This window comes from Charadrius vociferus, unplaced genomic scaffold, assembly GCF_000708025.1.
Source record: "Charadrius vociferus isolate BGI_N301 unplaced genomic scaffold, ASM70802v2 scaffold163, whole genome shotgun sequence".
In the NCBI taxonomy this organism is placed as follows: Eukaryota; Metazoa; Chordata; class Aves; order Charadriiformes; family Charadriidae; genus Charadrius; species Charadrius vociferus.
Window position 1 is genome coordinate 7002648 of NW_009648332.1, and position 27148 is coordinate 7029795.

Sequence of the window (27148 nt, forward strand, 5' to 3'; positions counted from 1 at the left end):
TGAAGGAAGGTCGTTCCTTAAATGAGTTCAGATTAGGATTTGTCAGAAAGCAGTTGCAGAGTTTTTAGTTCTGAATTATGATTCAGTAAAGTGTTTAAATCCCTGGATAATTAAGCATAACAATCTAGCATTTGAAACAGGTCAATCGTATAAAGAACTCAAATTGAGGAGATTATTACAAACGCACTTTCAAATCTCCTTGTTGTTTTTGTTTGCCCGTGTATTTCGTAGGTCGTCTTCAGTAGGAAGAGTGACCTTTCATTACTAATTCAGCATTAAGTGTTGTCCACAATCCTGGTTTATATTTCTTTAATTTCTAAAGTCAGTAATATCAAAACAGTTTACCTAAAATTTTCAAATTCCAAAACTTCCTCCAGAATGATATTTCAGTGGCAGAGTTTTCAATGGATGTAGACTTGTTTGAACTGCTTTGGTGACAACTTGAATGAATTAAGTTGGCTGAAGTAGCTAGCTAATTCAAGCTCAGCTAGAAATATTGACATAGGAGCACTAAGCTCTGTGAACAAATTGTCCTAGTATTCACGCTGGGTCTTGCCATCCGTTGCAGCCTGTGCTGAGGGCTTTGCTGTCCTGTCTGTCCTGTTGTCTGGAGCTAATGAGCTGGTTTAAGCTCAGTGAGGAACTTGCAACATGAAAGTACTCCAAAACTCTTCTTGGGAAGAGTTCATAATGACACTTCAATCAAAAGCATCCGGAAGAACATTATCTTAGCCTAAAGGAACGTTTTTTGGTTGGGTTTTGGTTTTTTTTGAGGATTAGAAACAGCTTTTAAAAATAAAAATGCAGGACAGTGTGGTGGCCAATGCGAGTGACTACTAGTCCTCCATCCAGTTTTAGGGTTTTTTAAAGCTACCTTAGTGCAGTGTTAAATGGATGAAGAATGTGCATTTAGCCAAGGGGGCGGGGGGGGGAGTAGTTCAGCTGCTAAGAAGTATCTCAGTGAAGTCATAAAATACTTCCATGGGTGTCCTTTCAAGTGAAAGGCACTGAATTCTGCAAGGAAGAATGTCAAATTTATGAAAAATGCCCAGTCTTCGAGTCATGTCACTTTGACATGATATGCTCAGAAAGCTCCATTTCAGTCACCTTGGAGTGTGCAGATAAAGAGATGCGTAAAAATAACTGAAAAGATGACTCCCCCCCCCAGTTTTTTTCCAGTTCAGGAGGTATTTTAGTGTATTTAAGAGTGGGGAAGTAGAGTTACTGTAAGGAACCAAAGTAACTGAGAACTCTGTGCCTGCAGCATTTATCATAACACATACTGTGATGGCTAGTCATATGAAAATCCATTTCCTGAGACCTCTGTGAATGCCTTTGTTCAAAGCTTTACATAATTGTATGTCATCCTCTGGAGCTGCCCTACCAATGCTTCAATGTTATCTATTGTTGAATGTCAATTGTTTAGAAAACGCGCTCGCTGGGAGGAGTGTAACATTTCACTGCAATAGCAAATTCATTGGTGGCCACAGGGAGTAGTAAAGGTTATTTAAAAAAACCAAACAACAAACCAAACCCTACAAATTTACTAGCAATTATGCTGTATTTCGATGGTTCTTAGCTCTGAAGGTATAGTGTCTGTGTGGGTCATGTTGGAAGCTGTCAGAATAAAAGTTGTCAGCTCTGTTCTCTATTTTCCAGTTTCTTGAGGGTTTATGAGTTGCTTTTTGTTGGGTTTTTTCAATTTAATTTTTTAAATTTTTGAGGTGATGTATGCACTTGCATGTTCTTGTTTGGGAAGGGAAGCAGATGAAACACCTGGCCTTATATGCCTGGGTACTTGTGAATTTTATTAGTGTATTATTGTTTTGATGAAATATATTTTAAAATTAAATCTGTTGGGCAAATGGCTCTCCATTTGGGCAAATGTTTGCCCTGCTGGCTGGCTAAGTTTTAAAGAAGTTACTTTGTTCCAAAGCAAAAAAATTAAGATGATAACCATAGCAAAAACCTATCACCAAAGTTTTCGACTCTTAGACTGTGGCTTTTGGCTACTGCTTGACGAGATGCCTTATATTTTACCAGGTTTGTAAACAGGTCAGTGTGTGAGCGAGCTGAAGGAAGATGTGTTGGGCTTTTTCCTTGGGAGAGGACTTGTGATCTGGATTGAAGAAGGGCAGATTCAATACTGTTCTATATTGTCCTTCTTTCTTTGGTAAACTTCAGTAATTGATGTGATGGCTTTATTAGTCAAACGAACGCAAAGACAAGGATTTAGACATCTGCAAAAGTGAGGACGGACACTGAGTTTGCTGGGGGAGAGACGGGAGGTATTTTTCTAGAAAACTTATCAGCCTTGGCTGAACTATGAACAGAACTGCACTTTCTGTGCAGGAATGTCACCATGCTTTAGCTATTCCACTTAACACAATAGCCCACTGCAAATTGTCCCTCTGATGTGAATTTTAATATAAAAATTATTTGGCATTAATTTAGACCTGTACTACTTCTGTTTCTGGCAAACTTCTAATTCCTGCAGCTTCCTGGAGCAGGTGGTGTGAATGCATAAAGTTTATTTTGTCAGTTATGGCAGCAGAGTTGTCTTGCTCTGATGGTAGCATTATATGTGTCTATGTACTGGATGCATAAAAACTTAAGGAAGGAAAAGTCACTGTTCCCCACCAATCTAGGATTGAAAAATACATGGTTTTGACAATTAGTATACAGCAGGGTGATCCCTCTTCCTAACCATGTGCCGTGTAGAGTGTAGCAGAACATCATTGATACTGCAGAAAGCCAGAGGGAAGAACGGTAGAGAAGAGTAGATGTAGGTCATTATAGTCGATGTGGCAGCCCACAGGGGATGTCAGCCCTGACATCCCACTGGTGCACTTTCTGCTGCCCTTCTGTCAAAGAGAGAGGCAGAGCTTGTTAGAAGAGAGTGTGCTGCCCAGACAGCTGGCACTTACCCGAGTCGCGAACAGTTCAGTCCTCGGGCTCGGGGCTTGGGCTGCTGTAGCTGATCAGGCTGATCTGCCCAGATCAACAGCAACAGCCTAACTTGGATCTGTCAGAACGTAAGCGTGGTCAGATCGGCTGTGTTCAGCCTGCAGATAGAAGGTGTGTAGGCAAGGTGATGTCTACATTTTGTAAGCCAATAAATGTGGTATCCTCACTTTTGACTTGTCATAAAGAGATTCATGCAGAGATGAAGCACGCAGCCATAGATGGGTTATGACAGCCAGCCTTGCTGGCTCATTCCCTGTCCCCTACCTGTATCACTGCAAGCACTGTGAATTGTTTTTTATTTGGGTCTCACTGTAATATGCACAAGGAGAATTTGGATTCTGGAATCGTGAGGATTTTCTGCATCTTCTGATGATTCTGAAGTAGGCTCGCTTATGAATTTTAACTCTGGCAGCCTTAGTCATAGAAGATTCAGCCATTAAAACAGACATCATAATGCAAAACATTGGAAGCATTTCAGTAGGAACCAGTGGATTGTGATAAAATTTTTCTTAATCTGACTTGGTTTTGCAAAATTCTGTCTGTTGCTACCTACAATTAAAATAACTGTGTTGTGAAGGCACAGGGAAGTGTCCAGCCTGCAAAAAGAATATAGCAAAATCCTGTTGTACCTCACCCCTCAAAATAAATATCTTGCTACTACACAGAGAGTTCCTTCAACACCTTGTTTACACTGTGTTTGCATTGCATTCAGACCTTGCACTGTTGATCTTGGCATCTTACACCAGTGACAGCCCTAATATCAGTAAATTTATTCTTACAGTATCTCTGAGATGAGGGAGATAATGCGAATACGAGAATAAACTCAGTCATACCAGGACCAATTAAAAGCAAGAATATTGGTGAATATTTGGTATGTTTTAGGCCTTTGGAGTATTTGGCATTTGACGCATTTAAATTCAGGGCAATATTGTCGCTGACCTCAGGGGCAGTTGGAAGCATATAGCGCTTTAGTCAGGTTTGACCCCTGGAGGCAGAGAAAGCACAAGATTAGCAACAATCTCTGAAAGATTTTGTTAAACTAGCTTCCTTGCTGCAGAATCCTCCTGTGATGCTGAAGAAGGCCAGAACCTAGATCCTGGGGCAGCATTGCAGTGGTCTTAGCCACAAGACAGAGAAGACCTTCATTTCCAGCCCAGCCTTTCTTTTTCATCTCTTCTCAGCCTTTCTTTCAGCCTACTGTTTCTGTGGCAAGAGTGGCCAGAGTGCTGAAAATAGTGGTCCAAGTGTTTTATGTACAGCTCCAATTCACTGTCAGTGTGAATCCATTGTGTGCACTAAAAGACATGGGTCCCAGGTGGAAAATTGTCTGTGTGATCATGTAATTAAGGACTTTACTGTAATGTGTATGCATAAGGGGAAGAATGAAAGTTCTCACAGGAAGTTTTGCATCCCATCTTTTGTCCAATATTATTTTCATGGTGTAGTATATGTTGTGTGCAACTTCCTAGTGATTAAAAAGAAAGGGGAAAAACAAGTGGCATTAGGCACTTCATTTGCAGAGTTAGAATCTTGAGTTTCACGGCAGAGGCATCTGCTGCTTTAGTTAACATAGTAACTAATACATCCAGTATTTAGTTCTACTGTTAATTAGTATTACTAATGCCCATTGCCTGTTTTTGCTATGGAGCAGTAAACAGAGGAACAAGACTCCTTGGCAGTAAGAAGCGAACATCTAGGAGTCTGCCCCTTTTTCCAAGACCGATCATATCTACTCTGTGACTATCCAATCCTTTCTGCTAGCGTACAATGCCAGCCTCCAGTCAGGCTTTTTATGCTTGTTCCAAGGCTTTTCCTTCTCTTTTTGCTCCCAATTCGTGCCCCTGACCTTATTCTTCAGTCTCCTTGTCTGGCTGACTGTAGTTACCCTCTTCCTGTTGTTTCTGCTTGATGCTTTATCCAAGCTATCTTTCTGCATTCTGGTCTTCAGTATGTTTAGCCATTTCTAGCTCTCCTCCTGTTCTGGTGCTCCAGGTTAGCTCTGTTTCCCCACCACCACGACCTGTTTGCTATGCCTGCAGTTTTTACGTCCTTGTAATAGTCCTAGTTGTTTTTTCCCCCATCTCAGGAACCTGGCTCAAGACTCTGGTCTTGGTCCCTGCCAGCCCCTAGCTTGGACTCCTGCCCTGCTTTGTCACTTTATTCACACTTTACAATTCCCCACACAGCACGTGTCCTGTCCCAGTCTACTTTTTGCAGGGGTGGCAAGAGGTGCATCTTACACAAGGGTCTTGTCACGTTTTAAATTGAGACTATGCCCAGTCTAGGTATGACACCATAGTCTAATACTTTTGAGGATTTTTTTTTTATTGTCATTATTTCAAAGTTTGCTTGCAACACATATTCTAAGTTTGTTCTCCCAAGCAGCTGAGCTGTCTTAGCTGAACACCCCCCTCCCCAAAAACCCACTACAAAAGCTCTTGATTAAAATAAAACAGACAAACCCCCCAAAAAATGCCTTTTAGTTTTGCAGAATTACGTACAATTGAAAACTTATAATTTATATCAATATTATATTTATATCAATATAATTTATATCTTATAATCAATAGCAGGTTGTGAGCAGTTTGAGGGAACTTCTTGAGCTCCATTGATGATAAAATCTACGAAGAAATTCGGATTTCTAGGCCTCTATTTTTATATATATACACACGTGTGTGTGTGTGTGTGTGTGTGTGTGTGTGTGTGTGTGTGTATATTCCTGCCAACATATGCTTTCACTTCACAGTAAATGTGTAATGGTTCACCCCTCTTTCATTGAGAGAGGAGTAGTCTGTTACTATGGGACAGAATCATGCATGTAAGCAATTACTGTGGATTATCTGATGTAACATAAATTCACTGCCTTTGGGCTTGAAAGTGACATACCCTGACTTCCTACCTTGTATGCTGTTTGCTTGTTTAACACAAAATAAAACAAAATAAAACCCAAGCAATGAACAGAACCTTTGTCTGATGAGTCTCGTACTTGCTGCTGCTGTTTTAAGGTCCCCTTTGTGCTAGAGTAAGCTCTCGCCTGGATATTTTGCACTGCAGGAGAGAGCTTGCACTGAAAAAATTAGCTGTTAGAGATGATTATTTCTAATGCTAGTTGCAATACTAAACTCTTACCGGTACTTTGGGACCCAAATGGAGCCTGTCCCTTAAACATAATGGGTTTTGTTTCAAAAACATATCTAGTATTGTAAACTTCCTGTTGTACATTTAATTGTCAATGGTGTTTCTCCTAGAGAAAAGCACTTTAAAAACAGCTGATCCATCTCAATTGGCCTTTAAGTATTTTAATTCAGTTACAGTTATCAGAGAGTTGCAAATGACACTGCAGTAGCGTTCCTGTATTTTTTGGAGTGCAATAAAATCTCTGGGGAGTTTAGCTTGTATGTCATATTGTAAAATAAAACGATGGGGTTTCTTCATCTAAGCAACTTATTTTTAACTCTGAAACTCTTGGGTCTATTTTCGTTTTTGTTTATGTAAAAGGGAGAGTAGAATATTGCATTTGTCTTAGTAGGATTATGCTGTGCAAAGCAGATGTTAAGCTCCTGTAACACACAAAGGGGGCTTTATGTTCTTTCACATCTGTCTCTGCATAAACAGCTCTGTTAACTCTTTAGGGCTCATGTACAGAGCTCCTTGCTTCTATTAAGAGACTGCCTCAGGAAGGAATGATGGGGTCCCTGTTTTGGTGAAGAAAAAAACACCCCACCTTGAGAACGCAACTGAAGTCAGATACTGCCCTCTTTGATGGTGTGAGCTGCCAAAGGAAAGAACATCCCTGTTTGTAGACGTCCAAAGAGAAAGCTTGAGAAGGATGTCATGGTTTATTGCCTTGCAGCTTATACAAATATTGCAACAGTAAGTCAAAAGTGTTTTCTTAAAGCCCATGTTGGCATTTAAAGCTGCTTGGCATTTCATCTCGTAGGCAGTTCTAGAGAGGCTCTTTGCACTAGAGAGGGGTTTGAACTCTTGTGTCGCTGTGCCAAAATCCATTAATGAAACTTCTTCATACCAAACTGATACATATATTTTCTTTTTTGTAGAAACTGGGAAGTATCACTTTGTCAGTAGGAACAGTGCAGTATGCTCTATCATACTTTTCCTACTGAGATACCATCTCTAGCTTAAACTTAAAAGCTCTTTTCAACATTTTAGCCTCTAATGAAGCTTTGTCCCTTTTTTGATCCTGATTTATCTTGGCAGTAGAATGTCAATGCTTAGAAATGTCTTTCATTGAGTACACATGAACTACCAGTTACTGTGGGTGGTGTTAAGTCACCTTTTTATGAATTGCATCTTAAATCTGATAACTAAACTATCTGTGCTGTGTTTTTGGTGCAGTGTTGTGTAATGGCTTTACAGGGGTGGGAAGGGTGGAGGAGGAGTATAGTGGTGCTGAAGGTCAGCCTTCAACACTTGGAGGATCTCAGCACAGAACAAAGCATCGCCACGTGCAAAACTTTGTACTGCTCATTCAGGACAGGCTTGAAAGGTGACATCTGACCATGCTAGTATCTGTAGAAGGGGTTTACTACTGATTTTGGTAGGAATAGGCTTCCATCCTTTCTGGGTTCTAGGAAATTGGTGCTTAGCTACATAAAAATCTGCATCAGTTAAATTAAATCAGTTTGGTTTCATTACAGTAAGCATTTGTAGTGACAATGGCATTTTTTTGGTTTAGTGCATGTCACCTGCCCATGGCTGATTCAAGTGTGAATAAAAAAGTCACTCTTGTACTGGAATATGTATCCTAATGAATTTAAATTCACACTCAGCACTTCTTCATATTCAGACAAAAGACAAGCTTCCACTAATGAGAGAGAATAGTTTAGCTTCCTTTTTTACGTCATTTAACATTGTGCAGCCCACCACAGCAGAACGATTGATCAGTACTTTATAGCAGAAATGTTGCCCTAGGCTTTCCCCCATTGCCTTGTCATGGTGTACTGGCCTCTCCTGCAGGACACGGTGGTGGGGTGTCTGCTCTGTTTGGTTTCTCGAAAGGCCTGCGCTGAAAGGGAGCCCAACTTTGCTGCAGGCAGCCCCTGCTCATCGGGGAAGGAGCTCAGAGCTGTCAGGTAGCATTACTTGGCAGCTAGATTGGATGCGCTATTGGTTTAATTTGTGATTTATATAGGAATAATCTACTTGTGTAATAGTTCAGTGCTGCGCCTGAGAGCTGAGACTGCCCGGGGCTTGGTGGGGGGTAAGATTGTTCATTTTCAGTTGGTGATGTATTGCTGTCTAACGAGATGTGATTGCATACTGGTAAGAAGCTGAAGGAAAACTTGCTCTCAGGTTGATGTTGCATTTAAGCCTCCTTTTGGTATCAAAGCACGCCTGTAAATTATTGCAAATCTTAATGTCAGTAGAAAAGTTTCTACAGACTTTTAGTTAAGTTGAAAATATTTCTTAGTCAGGATTTAAACGCTCCCCCAAAATTTTGGAGAGATGGGATTATTGGAGAATAACCCTAATCCACAAAACCCACAAGGAAAAATGAACTACTGCAGTCTTGCTACTCAAAATGAACAAAATGTAAATAGTTGAAGGTAATGCAAGAAGGGAATTTAGATCTTGAAACTAGTTCCTTTATATATCAGAGGGGTTTTTAAATGTCAAATTATGAATAATTTTTAATTGCTGAGAAATCTATGGCAGAAAATAACCTAAGATTTTGCTGGATAAGCTAGTATCAGCATTCTTGTACGCTGCAAAATCTCTGGTGTCCTCATAGGCTTGTTTCTGTGTGGTACACAATGAAATTCCATTTGTCTCAATCATTTCAGTAAGATTTTTCAGAAAAGTTTTATCCTTCTCAGTTTTAAGTCCACTTACAGTGACCAAATGTTTAAACAGAGGCAAGCTGAATGAATGTGCTCTTTGATAAAAGATAACAAAGCCCGTAACTGAGAAGCTTTGCTGCTCTTTGGGCAAGCATGGTTGATTTAACTTGGTACATGTTTATGAATCCACAAACTAACTGTACTTATTAGACTTGAGTCATGCTAAACAAATAGAACTTTGCGTCTCAGGAGCCCAGCATGTGTTTCAAGAGGCTGGCATGCGTTTTCTTTACATGATCGCAGGAGTGGCTTGCTTAACCTTTTAATCGGCAGGAAGAAAACTCACTTCATGGCCTGAGCCACAATCATCTCTGAATAATATAAACGGGGATGACCTGAACTTGATCTTTTAGACAAGGGACTCACTTTTCTTGGTAGTTGCATTATACAGACAAGCTCATGCTCTGGGGTCACCGAGGAGCTTTTTTACATCCAAGCACAATAAAGCTGGAAAGTGTTTCCTGCTGTTTAGCTAATTAATGCAGGGTACCACTCTGTAGGAGTCGGCAGTGGTTTTGCTGCCTGTCACTGCTATTGTACTGCCTGCAGAAGGATACAGAGCAAGGCATGTGGTAAGGGAATGAATTCTCTGTTTTGCTCCACCTATTGCAGGACAGAAAAAAAACCTTAGGGAAGTCAGCTATCAATTCATTCAGTGAAAAGGGAAAAGATTTGGTACTGGAATGGTCAAAGCATATTTCTCAGAGCTGTAAATAAATAATAAAAATAAATCAATAAAACCCTGTGTGTGATGTGATGCGATGCTACCAGACCAGAATTATCTGTGTCCTTAAATTGCCCTCCTGCCTGAAACTGGAGGTCACATCTTAAAGGAAAGGATTCACAGCTTTTCCCTATTAGACTTCTCCCTTAAATTATGTTTTATGATGTAGTGTAGCATGAAGAATTTTGTTTGAGACTTTAAAAGCACATATTAACTTCATCACATTTTGTATTTTCTGATTAAAATCTACTGCAAAGCAGTGAGTTCCTTTTCAGTAGTTAATGTAGCAAAATATACAAAGGCATTTAGAGTCTGTTCTGATCTTGTATTCTGGTCAGGTACAGGGAAATCGTAAAGAGAAAATTTAGGGTGTCATAGTGAACAGCATGTATTGCATACTTAGCAGTAAGAGAGCTAAATCATCTTAATTCTTGCTAGAACCTAGCTGGATACGTGCTGCCTGTAGCTGCCTGCTTTCTCAGCAAGTTTTTAAGTGGATTATTAACTAAGTGTAAGGCTGTTTGCAGCATCTTAAGTTTGACAGACATGTGATTGTGCAGGGGGGAGGGTAGGGGAAAATGGTGGTAGCTTTCAGACAAAAGCTTCTCATAGATGAATGTCTTCCAAAAAGTATCTTGCAGTGTTGTTCCAGATTAAAAATAAATAAAACAAATGGTATATGAGTTTTATGCCCAGACAATAACTCTTTTGGGTTTTTTTTTCTTTTTTGCCAGAACTGCTTAATAAAACATGATGAGAATGGATACTCAGCAATAGTAGGAGACTTTGGTTTAGCAGAGAAAATTCCTGATCACAGGTACGTGAACTAATCAAAATACAGCAAGAGTTGCAGTGCGATTGCAGGTCAGAACCTCTAACGAGCCAGATTCCTGAGGCCATTACTGCATTCTGATACAAAATTTGCAAAAAATATCCTCAGTCTTCAGTCTAGAACTGCAGGCTGGATGACCAAAATGTTCCAGCCTTAATTTCTGTCCATTTTGATAGATTTAGTGGTGACATTTATTCTTCAAAAATGCTCCTGTGAGTAGAGGATTTACTCCAGCTTTTCAGTAGATCTTCTAAAGCAGGTACTTGGAAATTTTGATTATTTTTTTTTTTTAAAAAAAACACCCAAACAACACAACAAAGGAAACACAAAAATATTGGCCAGCATTCTGGATTGGGATGATTTTTATCATTAGCTTCTTCCCATTTTCATAAACAATGTTCAGTGGCATTCCGGTATTATTCTCTTTAACCTCTGGGTTAGTTGTTAAGATCCAGGTTTATAACAAAGAGATGCTAAAATTACGGTCTAACAGTAGCTCACCATTTTGCTCTCCCTAGGGTGAAATTTTAATCTTCACTCATTTGAGGAATGCACAGGTGACTGTCACAAGCTATTGTCACAATTGGAAATAGTCCTTTTGTCATCCCTCCATTAAGGAGATCAAGGACAAGCATTTCATTGTTTTCTCTGTATATTGACTTGTGTATTTCAGAGTATTCTGACTGTGAAATGTGCTGTCAGATTTTCTCCAGTGTGTGCTTCTGTGTAACGTGAATAAAAGCCTTCCAGCTCTTTTGACTGCAAAGAAAACAATAAAAATTGATCTCAGCTATACACTGTTTTTTAAACTGCAGATATCCTAAAACTGTATCTTGGGAGGTCTGAAGGCTTGCATTAATGTTGATGAAATATTGATGTAAAAGCTTAACAAAGTGAACCTTTTAATTTCCAAACTACTGATAAGTACAGCCAATGTGTATCTTGTACGCTCCTGTGGAGTCTCTGCCCTTTTAAGGTGCTGAAAACTTCAGCTGTATTCATACAAACCATCACAAAATCAGGAGTGCACCACAGGTGCCTTAAGATATTCTTGATAGCCAGTTTTGAGGTGCCCAGAAAACGGAGAGTATAATAGTAGTTAAAGTTAAGGTAACTCGAAACTAAAACGAACAACATAATAGAATTGTTACACTAGCCACCGTTTTGGTGTGATCTAGTCTTACCTCCATTTTCAAATGCAGTTTTCTTGTTTCCAGTTTGCTGGCTAGCAAGCTATGCTACTTGAGGCCTTCACAGGCCTGTTTTTTAATAGGTATTCCTTCAAGGTCAGCTGGGTGGCAAGCTGGAGGCCTTTCTTTAAGTATTCAGCCATATGGAAACATTGCAATTTTTTCAAATCGGCCCTATTCTAATTACTTCTAATTTTTCCCCATTAAAAGATTTATCTGGTCAATCTTCACCTTTTTCTTTGAAAAAAAAAAACAAAACCAAAACAGTTTGTAAGTAGGCTGTGCTGAATACTTTTCACAGTTGCTTATTGGTATACATGTAGGGATGGACACCTGCACGTCTTGCTACATGAATGGAGAACTTGACATCTAGCCTGAAACTGGTGCCCACAGACCTTTATATGTATAGATGAAGGAGCCCACTCTGCCAAGAGTTTGGAAGCCAAAACTATTGAATACCTGTGACCTTCAATAAAATAATACTCTCCCCTTTCCTGCCATTCATCCCATATCTATATAGTGAGAAGTTACCAGTGGTGGGTTCACCCTTCTGGATGGCACCAGAAGTTCTCAGAGATGAACCTTACAACGAAAAGGTAGGTACTTGAAGAGAAACATCTGGCAATTAAAGTCCATTTATATCAATAGCTGTATACAAGATTTAGGATTTCCATAATAAAATTATTACTTTTATTTGTGACATTTCTGTACTCGGTAGGTCATTCAGACTAAGGGAGAGTATGAGTTGAATCACTAATATTTTTAATTCATGGTGTGGATTCTTATACAGAAGTAGAATTACCTTTAGCATAATTCACTGTTACGCTATTTCCATTCTGAAACACCCCACATGCAGCAATACGGTAGTAGGTTGTTGACCTAACACAACTTAATTTAATCAAGTCTCATGAGAAATGTAGTGGTTACTTCCCTGATCATACATTAGTGAAATCTGAGTAGAGGTAAAAGGTCTGTATGCAAACTTGTACAAGTATTTTAATTAAAAAAAAAAAATAATCAAAACTTCTCAAAGTAAGATACCTGGATGAAAATGTTCTCCAAATGTATTCCTAAGTTTTCCTGTTTGTGGCATTGGGAAATGTTTTTTTCAGAAGAGGACCAGATCACACTGGATTTTAGAAATAGCATTTTCAGTCAAGCTCTTCTTTGCACAGGTTTTTCTCTCCCACGTGTAACATAGTCTACTTCAGCCCTGCAAGTGCAGCTTCTCTGTGATAAAGCCCACATCCTGTACCTTTTTATAGCTAGTAGTCAATAGTCTGTTTAATGGGTGGTACTTTTAACTTTCAGGAAAGCTGTATTGACCTCAGTAATGAATGTAATAATTACCATTTCAAAGCTTTCTTAAGAGTTCCAATTGACCTAAATTAGTAATAAAGTACCTAAATTAATAATAAAGGACCCAAATCTGTGGTGCCACATTCTTCACTAACCCTAGGGCATGGAGGACTAAAGAGGAAACAGGTCTCATACCTCACCAGCGTGAAAGGTGACATATACGCCTGCCTGATACCTAAGGGATGAAGGATGCTGACTTCTGTTCTGTAGACTTTTATTCCATGTTTTTCTGAATTTTATTACATGATAAATTCAGGTGGCTGGAAATCTGAGCAACTGTGCAGCTCCAGGGGTAGTCAGATAAGCGATTACTAAGCATCATGGAAATGTCAATGGAAATGGATGCTGGTACACAGCGTTAGATATCTCAACCTTTGGGAAAGACACTTTTCTCCATAGGTGCTGAACTGTGAGAAGAGAAAAATGTAATTTTTCTTAAAAACAGCATTAATGTTGTGGATAAGCTGTGTTTATGTGTATTCTAAACCCATCTTTCGAACCACGGTGATACATAGGCATGTCATGTTTTTGGCTATGTTTTTAATTACTCCCATCTGTAAGACATCAAATGCAACTTCACCATTCTTTATGCAAGGAAGATTTTTTTTTTAACACTGCTGAATTGAGTGGTTTGGTGTTTTTTTTCTTTTTTTCTTGAAAGAGTTTTAAAGTTATCATTGCTATTTGTGCAACAAGACTGCTTTACTGTGAGCATGTGTTTCTTCACACGGAAAATATTAGCTATAATGAAATTGCTTAGTGTTGTAAGCCTGTGGTGTTGGTCTAGTTGTTTCACGATAACCATTTGGGGTAAGGAGAAACTCAGTGGCAGATAAGAACGCTGAGTATTCATAGCTGAACCGTGTGGCTATTTATTTTTTTCCTCTCTCAGGCAGACGTGTTCTCCTACGGTATAATTTTGTGTGAGATTATAGCAAGAATACAGGCAGATCCAGACTATCTCCCTCGCACAGAGGTAAGTGGTTATGTTTAAAACATTGGTGGGAGGTGGTGAGTATGTCATGATAATGGCTGGCCTTTAGAAGTTCTGGCACTGCTGCCAAAGGTACAATGAATAGGTGTTACATTAAAAATAGCCTGTAAAAGGCTTTTGTTCTTTTGTGCTGTTATTGTAAGAAGCTTCATTGAAGACACTTTCACACAGACTTTGTCCAGCTGCAGTCCTCGTGGGAAATCCTTTCTGCCCCTAACTAGCAGAACATCGAGAGCATCGCAGTCACCTTCCTTTTGTAGACTGATAGCTCATGTCGACTTCTTGCCAGATTCAGAGCAGGTTTGGCACACTGAATCTGCTAAGAAGCCCCTCCTTGTGAAAGGGGCAGGAGATATGTTAGCAGCAGCTAAAATAAGCTCACCCTTGTTTTTTGCATAGACTCTGCTAAGCACTGTGGATCTGAGCTAGAATTGACTAATCAAACAAGATACTTCTTACTTTCATCAGTTGCCTTTTGGTTGAGTCCCATCTGCAGGGCAGCTTTTGGTCCTCTATGGTGGGCCTTCCAAATTGTCTATTCCCCTCCGGTTCTGAAAATGCAGAATTGCTTAGGTCTTGAACTGCAGTAAATAAGAGATCCTTTTGTTTCTCTGCCCTTCAGATTTTATAGAAGTGCATTTAAGGAACTGGATAATTTGTATTACCAGTTTACCATCCACTGAAAAATTAACCATTTTAATTGGCAAACTTTAATCATAGCAAAGCCTCTGGTTTTATAGCAGGCTGTTAATTTACACTGTGCAAGTCACCATGGTGAAACATCGTAGTATAGGATATTGCTTCCAGATCCACATGGGCAACATTTCAAGTGCAATGGATTGCAGTTGAGTCCAGGAAGAAGGATGGGCTTTGAAGTCAGCTCATTCTCTTACAGGTATCTTGTATCAAGTAATCCCCATTGGGAATGCTGCAGTTTGGAGTGTGCATGGAGTTTTCTCAAAATCCTCTATATGTGGCTGCTGAGAGATGGTGTTCATGGTTATTCCTGATGACTCCACGTAGGGACCCTGTGAAAAGAAGATGCTTTGGGCCAGATAGCAGACCTCATTTATATTTCTATGCTTTTTTGTTTGTACAGAATTTTGGATTAGATTATGATGCCTTCCAGCACATGGTGGGAGACTGTCCCCCTGACTTCCTCCAGCTGGCCTTCAACTGCTGTAATGTGAGTATCTTGAAGGGGAGAGGCCTAAACCGGAGTTCTCTAAATCCCTCTGGCTGTTGAAGATAGAGCTTAAAGCATTTACAGTAGAGACTTGAAGAGCGTACCTATAAAGGCAGGGAAAATTCTGGTAACCCAGGAAGTGCCTTACAGGTTTTATAACCCTTCCCTTCCCCTTGCAAAAAGGCCTATCTTCTGTTTTTGCAATTCTGTATTCTGTCTTGCCAAACAAACAGGTCTGGTACACTGAAATAGCTTCTTTCAGGCTGCTCAGGCTGATCATAACCAGTTGTATGCTATTGACACTGGCTGGCCCTCAGGCTGACAAAATCCAGCTGTTATTGTGTACAGACCTACTGAGCTGTGAAGAAAGAATTCTGAATTGCTCTCACAAACAGAGGGGACAAACAAATCAAGAGCAGGCACTGAACTACTCTGAAGTTTCTATTTGCTGCCTTTTGGAAAGTGGGATAAACCTCCAAATCCCTAGCCTGTGTTCCAAAAAACCAAACTTGGACCCAAATGATTTGTTATCAATAAGGCTATAGACAATGTGCTGTATGGATTAAATTTTCTGTCAATTATTCAAGTAAAATTGTGATAGATAGTGCTGGATGCCTTCATGGCTCCTCAGTGTGGAAACTCCAGGAAAGTAGGTATCTTTTGTGGGTTTTCCCATAACAGAGGTTGCTAGTACCTTTGCATAGTAACTTGGTTTATATCTAGTAATAGAACCTGAGCTCCCACCAAATTCAGCTGAAGTTGGGAATGTCCAGTTGGCACAACTTAAGTTGAGGCAAATTCTGAAAATTTTATTGCACAAAACATTGCCCAGGACCCCACAACCCAGCCATGCTGGAGCCAATACCAGCACTGTGTCCAAGTGAGTGTTTGTAAGGAAGGTCTCAGAACAGGCTTTTTATTCCTGTCTGTTACTGATTTTTCAGGCTTTGTTTTCATGTCAACACTGCTGCTGAAAGAAGCAGTCTCATCTCTTCATGCTCTTGATGCTTATTTTTGCCCCAAGCTCTCTTTGTATTAGTACAAATGCACATGCTCACTCAAGGGGAGAGTGGTATAAAGGTGAGGCTGTGAGCAGGTGAGGATAACTGCTGCTCTTGACACAAGATAGCATAAATTAACTCTAAAAATTTTTGTGGAACTTGTTCTGGACCAGCTACTTCTTTCCTCTGATTTCACCTTAGTACAGTGGAGCTTGCTTCATCAGGACAGTGGTACGTCTGACTCATGTTTATGAAGTGTTTTGACAACATAAGCACTACAGGGTTTGGCTTGAGGTAGGATTTGACTCTGGAAATCTCAGCTCTGACCTGTAGAATCCAGAAATCATACTGCATCCAAACGCATGGTGCATGATTCAAAGCATTTTTTCTGCACAGGTGACATTCAGAGTAAAACTGTACTCATGAAGAATGGGGAAATAACTGATCTTATATTCTCATGTAAGAACTTGGTGTGTTAAGAGAAAAAGGATTTTCCTTCTCCTGATTATCGTCAAATGCTGCTTCCTGTATAGTATAAGTCCCTTCCCTGAATTGAAAGTGGAAATTACTGTCTTGTGATCAAGCCATTAATATGCTGATTTCATTGTGGGGTGTGCTGTAATTCTCTTACCTAGTAGAAGGAAAAATGTGGTGAATAGATGAGGCTTTCTTATATCTTCCTGAGCATGCTGTGCTTCAATAATAGGTGATCTGTGCGATATTTTGCTCTTACACATGGATGTTTATATAGCTTTTTATTATTTAATAGGTAAACAGTGTAAACTGTATAGCTCAGCTGGTTAGCTGAACTGATATACAAAGTGCTGGGACTTTTTACAGCCAGGAAACGTGTTTTAGGGCAACCCAGGAAAACAAGTAAAAACTGACATATATGAGTGGTAGATTAAAATTTCTTTAATTTGCTGTTACAAAGGTTTTTTTTTCCAAATAACTACATGCAAGGAAGTCTAAAACTTAGGGCTCTTCAACAATTATAAGCCTACTTGTGCAAATGCTTATAAACATAATCGTGTGTAATCATGCAAAAAGCTTACCAGCACGAGCTGCGCTGTGGATGGCTGCTGTCTTGAGGAAGAACCTTCTATTCCATTTGAGCAGAATCTGGACTGCTCAGGGAGAGAAGAGACAAATGTTGCTCAGAGTCACTTTTCCATTGCTGCTCTTATCCTGGATCTTACCTAGCACAAATTAGAACAGAGGAGTTCTTATTTTCTGTAGCTTGCAGCAGCTCTCTAAGCTTCCCAAATTAGTAAGTTTGTTGGGGTACAGAGCATGTGCTTTGGAGTTGCCCCTGCCCTACTCTTTCAGTGAAATAGGGAAAGCTGAAAAAGATGTTTTCCTACGCCAGGAAATTCCAGCTGCTGCATTAGAACAACTTTCTTGCTGCTCTTAAGCCTTTCAAGTTTGTTTGTTTTTCTATTGCTGTACGTATGAATTTTTAGCCCTTTACCCTATGTTACTAGATGATGTTCTGGCATTGCTGATCATACCAGTTCTCTTCAGAAATACTCATCTCGTAGGACCTGCAAGGCACTATCAGGGAGGTCTTCGGGGTTTTTTGTTTACAAAGCACCACTGTTCCCTTTGTGCTAGAGGTGAGACCTGTCTGGGCTTGTCTGCCCTGAAAAAGCCTTTAGAGAGCTGGAAACGGGAATCAGGTCAAGCAGAATCTTTTTTTAATAGTATAATAAGGTTAATTTTTCAGCTGCTGAATTAGACATTGCTACCTGCAGTAATTAAACCTGTAACATATATACGGAGTCAATATTCAAAATTATGAAATGCCTTCTGAGTTGCTACTTGAATTAAGCTGCTTGCCCTCTAGTACAATTTTAGTGTTGGATTTTGTTTAGAGATCCATTTCTACTAGGGTGACTAATACATACCTACTAATAAATACAAACTGAATACTCACTGATGACTGAGGGGGCAGTATTTTACTTGGGCAAAGATGGATTAGGTTTTTTTTATTGTATTACTATGTCAAATTATATAACCAGTCTTACTTCCTCACAAGACAGACAAGTATGCCAAGTAGTAAGGCTAATTAACAGATGGAAAGATACAACCTTTTAAACTTTAAAATCAGCAATGCCGTTTAGGTGGGTTTTAATTAAAGCTACAAGGAGATGATGGAAGAATTACAAACTTTTAAAGAATGACATAGCCAAGTTGCTCTATTTAATCCTTATTGCTTCAGGCACGTTTTGAAATAACATTGATGTATAATCTCTGACTGATAACTGGAGCCCAGAAAGAAATCCTTGAACTATGAAAGCTATTTTAAACAAACAAACCCTCTGAAGCCCTGAATCTAACACCTTCCCACCTTTTCAATTTAAAATGTGTCCTCATCATAGAATGTTTACAACTTGATAATTAAATGTGAGAGGTATAATAGACATAAACTGGGACAGAATACTACTTTTCCCTGGTTTACTTAGTTTTTTGCATGACGACACACTTAAAACAGTCTTGAATTTCCTCAGTTCCTTCAGATGGTCCCTCTGTCTGTCCACTGTGTAAGTAGAATAGCATGGACAAACCCACATGAACTTATTTGATTTGTGTGCATTCACAGATGGATCCAAAGTTGCGTCCTTCGTTTGCTGATATTGTCAAAACACTGGAGGAGATTTTAAATCGCCTGAGAAATGAAGACTCGGAGAGAGAGAGAAAGTTTTTGAATCTTGACATCAGTGAAAGAAAACCCAAAGGTAAGTGTCTGTATTGTACAAACATTGCTGCAGGCTAACAGCAAGAGGGTACAATGCTTCATTTTTTTGAAGACTAGGATTTTAGCTATATATGGTATTATTTACAGCCTCATGAATTATTTTACTCAAAGCCTGAAAATGATTCCGGATTAATGCTATATACTTTGCACTGCAGAGTGTCCTTTGAGAAAGAACATCTAACTGTTTCTTAAAGTGCCTTACAAGATTCTACCCACAAGCTCTTGAGGGAAAATCTAGAGTTCATTTGGGAATGGTTTTGTAATTTGGTAATAGTATATTAAAATCCGTCATTTTCTGCTTTCTCCCTGCCGTACTTAGTGTATACACATAATTTCTTTGGTGTATATTACATGTAACACTTATAAGCTTCCTAAACTCCTTCAGGAGGAAGAGCAGAGAAAATGCAGGAGGAAGAGCAGAGAAAATGCAAGAGTATTATAAAGTACCTAGAAATACTCTGAAAGACTGGGGAAAAGATGAATCCCAGATCTGCTTGGGAATGCTGGCCTTGAAGGGCTTTCTCTAAAGCTGTCTAGTGCCACCTGGTGTGGGGAGCAAATTGCAAGCATTTCTTGTAGGCTGGGGCATATTCTGACTTAGGTATCTTTTATGTTAGTAGACTTCTGGCATTGGAAACTTAAGAGTACAGTAAAAATAGCTTATCATATTTGTACACATGAATACACAACATATATACATACATACCTATCTATCTGTAATATGGTTATAGATTGAAATAACTTCTGTATTGCAAACTACATGGAGTGCGTGCATGTGGTAGTTCCCCCACAGCTGGAAAGCATCTAAAAGAGGTGCAAGTTAAAAAGGAAAATTCTTGTTTGTTTGGAGTATTTTTGGTTGTTGGGTTTGTGGTATTTTTGTGGGTTTTGTTTTTTTTTTTTTCTTCCCCACCCCCCTGCCATTTGCCTGGCATTCTCCCTCTGTCAGATTTGCATCTTCTTGGAGATGTGTTAACACAATGCTGTTCTTTGACTTGCATAGTCTTTCCTAGGTGGAGTGACTACAGTCTAATCTGTGGCAGTATTGAAAGGGAAAAGCGGCAACCTGTATGTGCTTATTCTGGAAATTGTATTCAAAAAGAGATATCACTTTATATCAGTTTGTTATTTCTCTACCACAGCTCTTCAGAGGCACCTTGAGAGCCAGTGGCAGATGCATGTCCCAAACACTCAAGGAGTTAACATCTTTTCCTAAACAACTACAATTTTCCCATCCTGTTCTAGTGATACATCTTTTATTTTATATATATATCTATATGTGTGTGTGCGCATGTGCACAAATAAATACACACACACACGCATATGTACAGCTTTAACTCATATTCCTTAGAGTCAAACTCTCATATATCCCTAGTTTATTGGATAATGCACTGAACGAAGGCTGGGATGGACTGATTTAAACTCTTCATGGTATCTGAAGGGGCATTTATTTTGGTCTTGGACTTTTCCCATTCAGGTGAAAAAGTCCAAATTCCTTTGGCAGCTATGTTTTGTACTTGCTCTCTTTTATGGTCAGTATCATCAAGACATCTTGGGCAACTTCTGTTGGAAGCCAGGATGATAAATCTAGAAACATGCAAATTGTTCTTCTTCAAGACCACCCTGCACCATCTCTGCCACGTCAGTTTACTGGCAGCGAGAAGGTTTGAAGGGGCCCTAAAATACAGGGTTTGGGTAGAAGAGGGACAGACTTCTTTCTTCCTTCCTACCAGATTTTTGTACGGTTTCCTTTCCTTTATTTTTTCTGAAGACAATATTGTCTTGCCAAACTAGCATCCCCCGTAATGTGAATGACATATTTTATCATAAAATGATAAAAGAAGCAAGTTTCACTGCCTAAGGAAGTAAGATGGCATTAACTGAATTTGCATTTCCTCAGGTCTTCAAGATGACTTTTAATTCGCCTGAGGCATGAGTAAAGAGGAGAGAATATTTTAAATGTAGTTTTGACTGCCTTGCATTTGAAAGGTCCTGTGGACAGGGCTGACAAATCTCCACATTTGAAACCAATAATACACTGAGGAGAAGTTCCTTGTGTTTATGCAGGAACTTGTAAGGAATGAGCAAACCTGCTTACGGGAGATACTTTGGAACATCAGAAATGCAGATTTTTCTTTACAGTTGTCACGAAGGCTCTGTGAGTTAACAGACATGCAGGCATATAGTTCCCTTAAACTAAAAGTACTTATTTTCTTCTACTCAGGTTCAATTGAAAAAGGACCAGGAGTAAAACGTTTGAGTTCCCTGGATGATAAGATCCCACCCAAGTCACCCCGTCCGCGTCGGAATATCTGGTTGTCACGCAGCCAGTCGGATATCTTCTCCCGCAAGCCTTCCAGGAAGATAAACGTGCAGGACCCCTACTATACGCCAAACAAAGGCTTAGGCCGGAAAGTTAATCCATTCAGTGCCCGGGAGGATCTCAAGGGAGGGAAGATCAAATTCTTTGACATGCCAAGCAAGTCTGTGATCTCCCTTGTGTTTGACTTGCATTCTCCAGAGGCGGGTGGAGGCCTGAAAGCCAGTCAGTCCCAGTTCCGGCAGGCGTATAGCACAGACTGGCAAGAATTTTCCCTTCTTCCTGGAAGAAGATGCAGATCACTTCCACTCTCTCCTGAATTGCCGCACAAGGAATATGGCCTGTTTGGGGGACTGTCATCAACTGTCAGCAGGTGTGACCCAACCCAGCTAGGTGCAGAAGTTCGGCAAAAACTCCTGAGTAGCAGTAAATATGGTGTGTCAGAGATACCCCCCTTTCAAGCCAAGCCTCACAGGCCAGAATTCCTTCCTGCACCAGGACAAGAAGAGGATATGGACTGTTCAGATGGGCCAGCGGCCCAGGAGGAAAATGGGTTTTGCCCTGTTGAGAACACGTGTGGAGATCCAGCATGTAATCAACCATTAGTGCTGGCCCAGCCTGAGCCGCTATCTTACAAAAAGCTCCCAGTTGAGAATTCAGTGAACTCTGAGGGACATGGCTCCTCACAAGTGTTTGTGGGTTGTCTCCCTTCTGAAGAGATGGAGGTGGAAGATGATCTGCTGAAAAATATTCCGCTAGAATCTACAAAGCCTCTGTTCAGTGTTAGTCCTTCCACCGAGCTGAAGAGAGAGGCATGGTCCTTCAGGGAGCAGGATGGGGACAGTCCTGCCCTGTTGTCTCAGACCTCCTCCAACATCTCAGCAAGTGGCAGCACGCAGTCAACTTGTGACATATGAAGAGAGGGCTCAAACTGAATGTGTCCTTGAGGGAACAGTCGTTCCCAGTCACTTAAACTCTGTTCTTCTATAGTGCTGGGCTTCACATTCGGAAGAGACTCAGCAGATGGTAGAAACTGGCTGTCACACAGACAGCTGCAGACAGCATCTGGAGAGACTGATTATTTTAACTTTATTTCAAACTGTGCTTATTCCTTTCCCTGATTTGCATTAGGAGGTGGAATTACTCCAGCCAGAATGGCCGTGTGGGCCCCACAGTCCTTCCAAGAGGCAGCAGCCAGAGCAGGCACCGTGTAAACAGTTTGACCTGGATTCCAGCATGGAGAATTTTAAGGCCTTAAGCTCCATGTTGGGTAGAAAGAGTGACCCTGAGGTTTCTCCCTCTGACTGACCAGCTGCTCTAAACCATTGCAGATTTTGCATTAACATTCTGCAGCAGTGCAGAGTCAGAGTTTCTGGTTTAGGAATGGGCACAGAGATCTTTCAGAGCTATGTTGAGCGATAGGAATGCTTTCTGGTCCCAGAGCTGCCATGAATACTGTTGCAGCACTAAACAAGCTCTTCTTTCAAAAGCAGCAAAACCAAAACTGCTCATGCTGGTCGCAATCTGCAGGCTGAATCACATGACAAGTACTTTGCGATTAACAAGAAGAATCTGTTCCCTGGTGTTTCATTTTCTCTCGGGATTTGGTAATGATGCGTAATACATTAGTGCAGGAAAGCAGGATGTGGTAAGCACCGCTGTCCTCCTTGCACAGTTCTTCACATACCTCAGCCCAAATGTGGAGGAAGATTTGCCCGGGGCACAAGAGGAGAGCCGTATTTCAGGCATTGTCATTTCTGGGCTTCTGGAGAAACTGCCAGTGAAAGTACCAATTGTACTGAGCTTTTAGGGGGCTGGGCTCTTACCTCTGAAGAGCTGAATGGACATCATGATCCATTTCCGCAGAATAGTTAATTGAATACAATATCTAGATCACAGTTGACTATTACCACTAAGCTAGAAGACTCACATTCCCCTCTCTCTCTGGTATGACATCCCATCTCATTGATACCACTGCAGTAACGATGGCTCCTTATTTAAAACCAGACTGCTTGATAGAGGACAGGAATCCCCTTCTCGGGGGAAACTGCCAGCAGTGTTGCAGCCACATGAGTGCTCTTGGAGAGGATAAGCTGTAGACTCACAGAAGGGCTTCGAACTGTCAAACTGAAGATAATTAGCTTGTCCCAAATTAACTTTTTCTTTTTTATTCTACAGAAAGAAGCTGTTGTCTTCATTGGCTTCTCCTGTCACTAAACAGTATGATTTTTTCTTTATTTTTCTTCCCGTCACCAGCAGGTACCTATGAAAGAAGCAGTGGCATGCGCTTTAATGCTGCTTGCTGGAATCAGAGATCCCCACTCTGGGATGTGATGTATGGAAAAGTTTGTTCTGTAGTGACATTTGTGCACCATCCTGCCCTTTTCCACTATCATTGTCCCAACGACATGGGATTTAAATTTTTTAATTTTTTTTTAAACCTATATTATCATTCCTAACTGAAGTATGCATTGCATGCCTGCTGAGCAGATGGTGATGTGGTAGAGACCAGAATTTCACTGAGGTAGCCTGTTACATTCTCTTCCTGCTCTCTTGTAAGGATGGAAAATGTAAGCTAGTCTCTGATGGAAGCAAGACTATTCCTACTCTCTCCCTATATCAAAGAAAGGATGAAGGAGAAAGCCGTAGTTCTTTCTTGGCTGAGATGCTTATCTTTCCAGAGGTGTAGGTCACTATTCTGTGAGTTATGACTTCCTCGTGTGAAATATGTGTTAACCTGAGCAGCAGTTATCCCTTTGCAGTGGCTGTGAAGAATTAAATGAGAAACCCAGTGTTGCTGAGGTAATTAGCACAGTCCATGCCAGATTAGGCAGCTGTTAGCAGTTTGGAAGAGAAAATGCCTATCCTTACCAAGATCACCCCTTTTGGCCCACACCTCCCTGCCTCTTGCAGGTGCTGATCTCTAGAGTAGTCTGTCCTGTGTATCCTCTCTGCAGGGCTGGTGTCTGCAGAGTGCAGAGCAGCTTGGATGGCTGGCGCTGTGTGTGAAATTTCATTTGAGGACAGTGAAATAGTCAGCAGAGCTCAATTGCCAGCTAGTTGCCTGCCTGGTGCCTGCTTTTTTTCTTATTTGTTTTTCTTATTCCTCCCCCCCTCCTCTTTCTCTTTTTATCTTTTATACAATTGTAATCTTTTGGGATGGAAACCATCAGCACCAGCTTCTGTTGTCACAAGATGCATTTAGGTGTGTGACTTCAGACAAACAAGCAATAATAAGGAATAGTTTACTTCTGGATCGGCAGGCTGTGAGGAAGCTGTGCGGCATCCTACAGCTGCCCACAGCCTCTTTGGAGAGCACACACGCGCCTCTGGCTGCTCTGTGGCTTGCATTAGCCCTGGTTGTCAGCGCTGACACCTTATCACGAAGCCTGTTGGCCCTCTCTGACGCTGACTGCAAAGGCTGTGCAGTCAGGCTTGGGGTACCTCTGTGGCACCCATTACAGTGACCTCATCTGTTTTCTTACTACCACTGTCTCTTAAAATGTTTCCCTGCTCTGAATGGCTCTCTTACAAAGCAGCATGGCTAAAATTTTATTTTCCTAAATGCCCGCTGTAAGCACAGCCAGCTGACGTGCATAGGGCACATCTATCAGCTTCTCTAGCTCTTTGGGCTGAGGTGGAGATGTCAGAAAGAGAAACAAAAAAAAAAAGAGCGGCTCGAGCCTTTCCTGGATTCGTGGTCTGTACAGGAAAAGAGGCGTGTGTATGAAACTGGAGTAAGAAACGCCATTTTAAAATAGCCAAGTGCTTGTTAAACCCCAGTGTTTCCAAGGGTCTGGGTACAGTCGGCACTCACTACGTCTCATCCCTTTGGTTGTGTAAAGCTGAATCGAGGTCGCACCTAGTAAATACTCCTAGGTTTTCTGCCTTCCTGAGGGTGCTTTTCTACTGGGGGCCATTTTCTGACAGCTATTGATGAACATGAATACGAACACGTGATCAGCAGACTCCTTGTTTTATACTGATGTGACAGTTTTATTGTGATTGGATTTTATCATGATTTTTGACTTTCTTATAGGAGCAGTTCTTGCTCTTTTAAAACACTTTCTACACATTGCTAGGTTCCCCGAAGAGATCAAAAAATATTTTTAATTCACTTTAAATCTTTCGATGTTGAATTCATTTAAAATGTCTGTTATAAGCTATTTTTGTTGAGGTTGCAGGTTGATAAAATGCAACTAAGAGAATGCATGTGAATTGCTGCCCCTCAAAAGCAGTGCAGACAAGGGGCTGTAGTAGACTTACACTTGTTGGAGAGGCGTTGATGTATTATGTGTAACAGAACATTGGTATTTTTTGCCAGTACAACTAAAGACACTTGAATAATTCCTGTTTGCACTTAATGCTATTGTTTATATTGCATGTCACTACATTTCTATGCAAAACAAATAACCTTTTTTTGGGGGGAGGAGGGGCAGCCAGATATTTGATTAAGTATAAAGATCTTTGCGAGATGATCTATTTTCATATTTATGAAGGAGTTTTACGTCTTAATATTTTGCAGTCTGTAAATAGCTCAACTTGTAATTAAAGGCTTAGGAAGAAGTTTGTAGCCTGTGTATAATAGTAAGTTAACACTGCCAGAAAAAAAAATCTTTGCAAAACAACTTTTCTAATATTGTGGATATTTATGAATATGTAAAGAAAGCACGTCTTTGTTTTTATGTTGATTGACCTTCTGACTTTTTTTGAACTATAGAAATGGTGTATGTTTTATTGGAACTGCAATAAGAAGTAACCAAAGATGAATCCAGTTAAATATTTTCATAATTTTTTCTTGGTCAGGTTTTGTAAACTTTCCCAACTTGCTTTCAAAATAAAAATAAAATCAAGGCCTGAGTCTTGTGATTAAAAGGGCAACTCTAGGTTAAAAGAGCTGGCTCAAATGCTTACTTAAGCTGTGGATGACATTAATACCTGGCTTGAGATTGTATTCACTATTACTCGGTGCTGAATTATAAACAGGGAGAACTGTCATCCTTATTCTCTGTTATTTCTCTCCTGCATCTTACTGAAGTGTTACACTATGAAATCCATGGGACTCGACTTTTTCTGCTCTGCCTTAGCAGGCTGAAGAGTAGGCAGTAACTTGTGACCTGCAAGACAAGATGGCTTTTGATTGCACTCAGCATGCAGGGAGCTTGCCATTGCGGCTGCACCGTTCTAGCCCTAGAGAATCGCTTCAGTGGCACAGGACACAGTGCAGTTTGAGGACCACACCTGACCACCATTAAGTCCCGCTGCATCTCCCCTCACTTAGAAGTGTGAAGACCTGCTGTGGCTTGGTTCTGCATGCAGTTACCCTGCACTAGAATCAGCTGGCCCATTTGGGAGGTGAAGCTTTCTCCTTCCCCTATCATCTCCTGTAGGAGCAAAGGTCTCATCTCTGTAACCGAGATTAAGGTAAAGTAGAAATACGAAGTGCGATAGCTCTCCAGGTGCATGTTCTAAACCAACCACGGTTAGTGTCTCTTTAAAAAAACAAAAAACAAAACAAACCCACACTTTTTTCCTCCTTGACTTCCTTAGAAAGACAGGAAATAATTATGAAAGTTATAGGGAGTTACCATACCAGCAGTGACTGCAAGCAATTACCCTCTTCATCTTCTGCAAGAAGGGAAACCCAAGCTAAAGTAGCAAGCATATGGCTTTTCCAGAAAGGCAACCCTAGGCTGTTTTTTCAGAACCCACTTTGAGTGCAGAGCACTGAACTGGAACTTGCAGCCCAAGGTGCAGTTGGAGAGGCACACTCTTCCTCCCTCTTCACCAGTCTCACCCCTGCCTTTACAGCCCAGCATTCTGCTAAGGAACAACAAGGGGAACTCCAATTGAGAGCAATTTAATGGGTCAGAAGTTAAAACAAAAACGAGAGTAACAAACTTGCTCCCCTTCTGGTCAGTTCTTGATGGACTAAAGAAATTCAAAACTTGAGGGG

At 40.5% G+C, this 27148-nt stretch overlaps 1 protein-coding gene across 1 annotated transcript in view; it reads left to right on the forward strand.

Moving 5' to 3' along the window:
• TESK2 (testis-specific kinase 2) overlaps window positions 1-22109 on the forward strand; it is a 73515-nt gene extending 51406 nt beyond the window's left edge. The window contains exons 5-10 of the mRNA XM_009884665.1: window positions 10287-10369; window positions 12095-12170; window positions 13826-13909; window positions 15027-15113; window positions 18717-18852; window positions 21097-22109. Coding sequence (XP_009882967.1) covers window positions 10287-10369; window positions 12095-12170; window positions 13826-13909; window positions 15027-15113; window positions 18717-18852; window positions 21097-22109 — 1479 coding nt within the window. The remainder of the gene's footprint in view (window positions 1-10286; window positions 10370-12094; window positions 12171-13825; window positions 13910-15026; window positions 15114-18716; window positions 18853-21096) is intronic.
• Window positions 22110-27148: the final 5039 nt, after the last annotated feature.